The 8,499-nt window shown below is 43.7% G+C and overlaps 1 protein-coding gene across 1 annotated transcript; it reads left to right on the forward strand.

Annotated features, from left to right (window-relative positions):
• Nucleotides 1–3,486: 3,486 nt before the first annotated feature.
• On the forward strand, nucleotides 3,487–8,122 carry ftr14l (finTRIM family, member 14-like). Its single transcript, XM_070448575.1, is given in 8 exon segments — nucleotides 3,487–4,001; nucleotides 4,346–4,603; nucleotides 4,796–4,891; nucleotides 5,137–5,370; nucleotides 5,682–5,841; nucleotides 6,041–6,148; nucleotides 6,789–6,925; nucleotides 7,125–8,122. Coding segments are annotated over 8 exon segments (1,545 nt in total). The 5' UTR covers nucleotides 3,487–3,836; the 3' UTR covers nucleotides 7,512–8,122.
• The last annotated feature ends 377 nt before the right edge of the window (nucleotides 8,123–8,499 follow it).

Raw genomic sequence — 8,499 nt, forward strand, 5'->3', positions numbered from 1 at the left:
CTCAAAGCGAGAAAATAAGTGATTTAGTCTGTCTGGGAGCAAGACATCCTGGTCCGCAACGGGGCTGGTTTTCTTTTTGTAATCCGTGATTGACTGTAGACCCTGCCACATACCTCTTGTGTCTGAGCTGTTGAATTGCAACTCTACTTTGTCTCTATACTGACGCTTAGCTTGTTTGATTGCCTTGCGGAGGGAATAGCTACACTGTTTGTATTCGGTCATGTTTCCGGTCACCTTGCCCTGGTTAAAAGCAGTGGTTCGCGCTTTGCAGTGGGCAGGTGAGGGCTCCTGTTGAAGGGCTCGATGGATGTCCGCGTCCACATTCAAAACGACATGAGCCACAATGCGGTACAGGGGAATAATGGGTGTCACTTTCTCCCTCCGATCCTCTGTGTCATGCACCCGGGACAACGCATCGGTCTTTACGTTCTTAGATCCCGGCTGGTTGGTGAGGGTAAAGTCAAACCTGGCGAAGAATATGGCMCACCTGGCCTGACGCGGGTTCAGCCTCTTCGCTGCTTGAATATACTCTAGGTTCCGGTGGTCCGTCCAAACCAGGATTGGGTGTTGAGCACCCTCCAGTCAGTGCCGCCATGTTTTCAGCTCCTTCTTGACGGCCAGAAACTCATGACTCCCCACGTTGTAATTCTGCTCCGCGGGAGACAGCTTCCGTGAGTAGAAGGCGCATGGATGGAGTTTAGGCGGCAATCTAGTGCGTTGGGAGAGAACAGCCACTACTCCAACCTCGGAGGCATCCACCTCCACGATGAAGGGCAGAGATGGGTCAGGATGAGCCAGAACAGGTGCGTTCGTAAAACGTTCCTTGAGCRTTTGGCCTCAGTTGGCCTCAGTCCAGCGCAGCTGTCGAAGACCTCCCTTCAGGAGGGAGGTGAGAGGGGCCACCACTGTGCTGAAACCCCTAATGTTGTCAAAACCTAGGAAGCGCTGCACCGCATTTATGTTGGATGGAACAGACCACGACCGTACTGCACTGATCCACTGCTCTTCCATCTCCACTCCTGCGGTGGATATCCGATAGCCCAGGAAGGAGACTGCCTGCTGGAAGAAAAGGCACTTCTCCGCCTTGGCATACAGGTGATGCCTTATCAGCCTCTCCAAAACAGACCTGACATGAGAGACATGTTGCTTGCGTGTAGTGGAGTACACCAAGATGTATTCTATGTACACCACTACACAGCCACCCTTTTCCTTGATGACAGCTTTGCACATTCTTGGCAGTCTCTCAACCAGCTTCACCTGGAATGATTTTACCACAGTCTTGAAGGAGTTCCCACATATGCTGAGCACTTGTTGGCTGTTTTTCCTTCACTCTGCGGTCCAACTCATCCCAAACCATCTACATTTTTTAAGTCAATTTTTGAGGTTGAGGTCGGGTGATTGTGGAGTCCAGGTCATCTGATGCAGCACTCCATCACTCTCCTTTTTGGTCAAATAGCCCTTACACAGCATGGAGGTGTGTTGGGTCATTGTGCTGTTGAAAAACAAATGATAGTCCCACTAAGCGCAAACCAGATGGGATGGCGTGCAGAATGCAGTGGTAGCCATGATGGTTAAGTGTGCCTTGAATTCTAAATAAATCACCAACAGTGTCACCAGCAAGGCACCATCACACATCTTTCTCCATGCTTCACTGTGGGAACCACACATGCGGAGATCTTCCGTTCACCTACTCTGCGTCTCACAGAGACATAGCGGTTGGAACCAAAAATCKAAAATTTGGACTCATCAGACCAAAGGACAGATTTCCACCGGTCTAATGTCCATTGCTCGATTTTCTTGGCCCAAGCAAGTCTCTGCTTSTTATTGGTGTCCTTTAGTAGTGGTTTCTTTGCAGCAATTTGACCATGAAGGCCTGATTCACACAGTCTCTTCTGATGTGTCTGTTTCTTGAACTCTGAAGCATTTATTTGGGCTTTCATCATAGCTCTTGATGGTTTATGCGACTGCACTTGAAGAAACTTTCAAAGTTCTTGACATTTTCCAGATTGACTGGGGTTTACCCAAAGAGGATGTTCTTGTATAAGTGTCTTTGGTTTACCTCGTTACACAGTCATGTGTAATTATGCAATACAGACATACAGCTATAAACACTAGAGCTGTGTTTAGACAGGCAGCCCAATTATTTTATTTTTGTTCACTAATTGGTGTTTTGACCAATTTAGATCAGCTCTGAAAAAGATCTGATGTCAAACAATCTGATGTGATTGCTCAAAAGACCAATTAGTGGCAAAATATCAGAATTGGGCTGCATGTGTAAACGCTGCCTAGGAGACAGCAGTGGACAAATCAAATCAAATGTTATTTGTCACATGTGCCGAATACAACACCTTACAGTGAAATGATTACTTACAAGCCCTTAACCAACAATGTATTTCAAGAAATAGTGGTAAGAAAATATTTACTATATAAACTAAAGTAAAATATTAAATAACAATAGAGGGCGTACCGGTACCAAGTCAATGTGCGGGGTACAGGTTAGTTGAGGTCATTTGTACATGTAGGTAGGGGTAAAGTGACTATGTATAGATAAACAGCGAGTAGCAGCAGTGTAACAGTGTAAAATCATCTGGGGACCCATGCCAAATCTTTTCAGTCTCCTGAGGGGGAAAAGGTTTTGTCGTGCCCTCTTCACGACTGTCTTGGTGTGTTTGGACCATGATAGTTTCTTGGTGATGTGGACACCAAGGAGTTTGGTCCTCCCTTTCCTGTAGATGAACACTTTCAGAATGAAGGGATGTTTTGATCTCAAAGTGTGTGTCACGTGTGCTCCCTCTCCGGCCTCTAGGTCACCAGACTGCTTGCTATGGCGCACACCTATCACCATCGTTACGCGCGTCTTCAGACTCACCTGGATTCCATCACCTCCTTGATTACCTGCCCTATATATGTCACTCCCTTTGGTTCCTTCCCCAGGCATCATTGTTTCTGTTCCAGTGTCATGTCTGTGCGTTGTTTGTGTTTCTTGTTTTGTATTTAGTTGCATTTATTTAATAAATCACTCACTCCCTGAACTTGCTTCCTGACTCTCAGCACACTCGTTACAGTGTGGTTGCATGAATGAAGCACTCATCTGAATAGAAGTTTAACACGAAACTGGATCAGTTTCCTGTAATTTATACATTTTAGTTGGGCATGGTATAATTGACAGATTTTATCAGTATATTGAACTTTGGCTTCTTCCTTTACAAACCATAAAAGGAAGTTATTTATAGGTGTTTATAAAAGTTAGCTAGCCAACTTACTGATCATTCTTTGTGAAATAACACCTTGTTTTAGTGTCTTCCTTGTTGAAACTCCCCTCTGCATTAAATTCCTTTGTGCTCACCTGTCTTTTTGTGAAATGCAGCACCTGTGTGCAGTGAAGAGCCACACCTCTCCAGCCTTTAAACATCCAACCAGGAGGACTGGTTTAGCCCAGTGACCAGGCTTCATTACTGACAATCTCTCTCTCTCTCAAACACATACATTCCAGTCACACAGTTTCACTGAAACCAACCACTTGTCAACATCTATCTCTGTGGATTTCACTTTTACCTACGCATCCCATCTCCTACATATGTGAACATTCTTCACCTGCTGATCTCACCTAATTTACCAGTAGATCTTACCTAATTTAAATGTGGAAACTCAACTTTAACTTTTTACTTGTGGGTCACACTTTTACCTGTGGATTTAATCTTTAGACCTCACTTTAACCTTCTGACACCCCCTTTTAAATCTGTACTGCTCATTTACCTGTGGATCTCACCTGAGGACCTCACCTTTAGGGATCTCACTTCTACCTGAGGATCTGACTACTACTTGTCCCAGGAGAGATGTCTCGCCGTGCCAGTACCTTGGACCTGGACATTACCAGCAAGTACAGCACTTTGGGAGGGCAGGCCCAACGGCGCTCCACTACCCTGAGTTCCCAGTCTCAGCCCAAAACCTCCAAGCCAGGTGATGTCCTTTGTGACTTCTGCACCACTCGGAAACAGAAGGTTTGGTTTATTTTATTTTGGTGAAAAAACGTATATAAAATCTTTTTACATTTTAGTCATTTAGCAGATGCTCTTACACAGAGCGACTTACAGGAGCAATTAGGGTTAAGTGCCTTGCTCAAGGGCACAACGGCATATTTTTCAACTAGTCAGCTCGGGGATTCAAACCAGTGACTTTTTGGTTACTGGCCCAACACTCTTAAACGCTATACTGTAGACGACCTGTTACCCCCATAACATTGTTCGACATTGTTTTGTTTATTTTTTTGTTCTATATTGTAAAGTGTCTTTAGGTTCTGTAAAAGTGTCATATAAAACCTGTGTTGTGTCTTATTCTTCTTAAGGCTGTGAAGTCCTGCCTACTGTGCCTGGCCTCCTACTGTGAGACCCACCTCCAGTCCCACTATGAGTACCCAGCCTTGATGAAACACAAGCTGGTGAAGGCCACGGGCCAGATGAGGGAGAAGATCTGTGCCCAGCACGACAAGCTGCTGGAGGTGTTCTGCCGCACCGACCAGACCTCAGTCTGTGTCCTCTGCATGATGGATGAACACAAGCGCCACGACACTGTGCCGGCTGGCACCGAGAGGGTTGAGAAACAAGTACGTTAGTTTTAGTAATACTATACTCTAGTCCCCCTTAAAAAAGCCTCAGACAGCTGGCCTTTTTTTACACACCCTATGCATTCATAAAGCCTTTATAACAGATACTACATAAGACATTATGACATCCATCATAGGCCTGGTTCATATGTTGATGCTCCTATAACATTGTGTAAACGTTGTCCCCTACAGAAACAGCTGGGGTCCACTCTAATGAAGTCTCAGCAGAGGATTGATCAGTGAGTGAAGAAGTGGACAGACCTTTGCCAGGCTGTGGAGTCAGTCAAGGTGGGTTAAAACATTATGAAACTATGCATGCATTTTGAAACTTTGCATGCAAGCAGTGGGTGGGAGAGCTTATTATTTTAAATCACATCAATAAACCCCCCAAAACTCGTAAGAGACTCTTCCTAACAAACTGGGGATGTCCCTCTCTCTTTAACCTCCCCTTTTCCCTCCCTCTTTCTTGCTTACATGTCCCCTCTTTCATTTACTCCCGCTCTATTATCTCTCCCTCTATTTCTCCCATACAGCACTCTGCACAGGCGGTGTTGGATGAAAACGAACGTATCTTCACAGAGCTGCTGCGCTCCATAGAGAGAAGGTACATAGAGGTGAGGGAGCTGGTGCGAGCCCAGGAGAAGACCACAGTGATCCAGGCTGAGGGACTGTTGGACCGCCTGGAAGAAGAGATAACTCTGCTGAGGAAGAAACACACTGACCTGGAGAAACTCTCCCACACTGACGACCACATACACTTCCTACAGGTTGGTATAATGTACAGTTACAGTCTCACACTGCCAGACTTCATAGTCTTGTATTCACTTGGCTACTGGAACTGGCACAGGAACGTGATGAAGCTGGAGTATCATACTTCCCTCCAGGCACTAAATGTATACTGGGCAAAAGTGGATTGAAACCACGTTGTTTCACCTGTCCTTTCAACTTAATTCAAACTCAATTTCAGCTTAATTAATCAGCGTAATTATGTTGTATCATCAATGTGGCTATTTAACTGAATTGCTCAAAGTCATCATCATGCTCCTCTTTTCCAACCTTTTCTCCATCGTTCCTCTAGAGCTGGCAGTCTCTGTCTGGTCCCTCTGGGTATGAGGATCTAAACAATGTCACTGTCGTGCCATACTACTCCTTCGATGGAGCCAAGAGAGCCATCGCTGCGTTGAAGGTGCAAGTGGAGGAAATCAACAAGACGGAAATCAGCAAAATCGCCTCAGCAGGTGAGTTACACAGTGATTTCTTATTTTTGGGTGACTTGGCTCTGGTTATTCTTTACAATGTATGTCATGCTATGTTTGAAAATTTGTGTTTTGATTCATTCCGTTTTCACAGTTGTGTATTTATTCGCTATTTAATTGTTTTTGTTTGTATCAAATATTTATTACTGCGGTCTGTCTGTCTGTCTGTCTGTCTCCACAGTCAAAGAGGTCCACATTATCCAACCACTAGAACAAATGGCACGAGAAGAACTTGAAACCAAGACAAGAGAATATTCAGAACCAAAGACAAGAGAGGATTTCAAGAAATGTGAGTAATTTTAACACGTTTTTTATTAAATAACAGTGTGTCTATTTCAATTTGTGCCCTGTCTCCTGTAACAGCAGACACTCATATTCATTTGAAGGAAGGAAGTAAATGTAACACGACTTTCCTGTGGTCACATTATCATGATGGATGAAACTGGCATTGAAACCAGTGTGCCACAGTGACAGAGATAGTCTGTCTACCTGCAGAACAGGTTAGGTGAAAACCATCCATAACTGTGTCGCTCCCAGCGGTGGAAAAACACGGAACATTTATGATTAAACAAACAGTTACGCAATATTGACACCTAATCATGTGTCACGGGACAGAGTTTCTTCTCTTTTAATAAGAGAGAAGTGCAACTGGAGCTTCCACTTTATAAGTTGTTACTCCTCGGCAACTATAAGGAAACAACAGCATAATTAAACAGCATATCACACTGGTAGTTCCTCTGATGTAGGCCTTGTTTGGTCATTGTTTGGTCTATCTTGTTCAAACCCCCTGCTGTAAATGTTAAGTGTTGGATTGACAGTTTCAGGGTCCTGCATTCAAGTCCTGGTTGGGGACACCCCCCTGAAATTGCCACAGTATTTATTGGTTTGGTCTATCTTTCTATTCTAAAGCTTTTATCCCTCTGTTCCAGACCTGGTCCAGCCGACCCTGGATGTCAACAGTGCCCACCCCAACCTGTACCTATCTGAGGGCAACACTGTAGCCAAGATGATGAGCGAACCCAAGAACTACCCAGACCATCCAGACAGGTTTGACCACTGGCAGCAGGTAAGAAACTTTTTTTGCTCAGGTGTGACATCACATGACTTAGACTAGGAAAGGATAGGGCTATCTCATAGTTTCATATAATATTTTACAAAGCACTCATAGTGTTTTACATTGTATGGTGGGTGGGTGGATGGTCAGATTCATATCCAATTAACTAAACTCATTCAATTCAATTCAACTCAACTCTCTTCCATCCCAGCTGCTGTGTAAGGAGGGTCTGTCAGGGAGTCGCTGCTACTGGGAGGTAGACTGGAGAGGAACGGAGATAGACATCGCCGTCACCTTTCAGAGCATCAACCGCAAGGGCAACAGCAACGAATGTAGCCTGGGTTGGAACGACAAGTCCTGGAGCCTGTACTGCTCTGAGGACAAATATTCCTTTGTGCACAAGAACCAGAGCACAGATATAGCCAAGCCCAGGTCCTCAAGGGTAGGAGTGTATGTGGACCAGATAAAGGGGACTCTGGCGTTTTACAGTGTGTCTGATAGCATGAACCTCCTTCACAAAGTACAGACCACCTTCATAGAGCCTCTCTACCCTGCCTTCAGTGTGTGGGGCTTTGGTTCCAGTGTGAAACTAGTATAATGATTGGGTGGGAAACACTAAATGGGGGTCTTGAACCAGCGACCCTATGGTTACAGAGAAATCTCACTAAATCTGTGCCATAAAGGTCCAGACCTCTTGAAGTTGTTGTATGCTTACATACAGGGAGGCTATACTGTATGACATATTGTTTGAAATGTACCTGTACATTGTACCTGTACATTGATGCTCATTATAAAGTGTGTATAATTCTGTCACTAAAATAGATGAATGACATTTTAATACCTATGTAATTACAGAGAGATACAATGTTTAATATTTTATGAGAAGAAAAAAAAAGTATTACTGGAAAAGAGTAAGCAAATGTTTAGAAAGCTTTAAGATGAGTGATGGGACGGAATCTGCTCTGACAGTTCGGTGAGACCATTACTGTTGGATGTTATTGGACCTTTCTTTCCTGTATTACTACCATGTCCCTTTCTTTCCCTTTTATAATAATCAGATATTGTATAATCATAATGAATGTAAGAAAAGTGGACCCTACCCTATGGTATTCCCACTGGGCACACAATGTACTTTCAACATGGAGAATTGGGTAATATGTGATTGTGATGTTGATAAATGAATTAACAACCTATAATCACTCAAAAAGACCAATGTGTTATCACTATGCTTTCAACCATCTAAAAGCACAACCAAATTCCAATAGAAAAACAATTACATTTTTGGTTTAGTTTGTCACCCAAATGTCTATCACTGCGCTTTTAACCGTTTAAAAGCACAGCAAAGTTCAAATGGGAATATAATGTCAGATATTTTCTTTATTTGTACAACAGATTAATGTGTTATCAATGTTCTTCATCTAATATAAGAACCAAATGACCTGGGCCGGGTTTCCCGATAGCAAAGGAATTTAGGCTTACGAACGTTTGAATGATGCTTTGTTGCAAAAAAGGCCGAAGCTGTAACATTTCCCAAAAGACCATGCAGAGAGAATGTTCCCTGACTTTAAGTACATCATTGAGGCATA

This window comes from Salvelinus sp. IW2-2015, linkage group LG18, assembly GCF_002910315.2.
Source record: "Salvelinus sp. IW2-2015 linkage group LG18, ASM291031v2, whole genome shotgun sequence".
In the NCBI taxonomy this organism is placed as follows: domain Eukaryota; kingdom Metazoa; phylum Chordata; class Actinopteri; order Salmoniformes; family Salmonidae; genus Salvelinus; species Salvelinus sp. IW2-2015.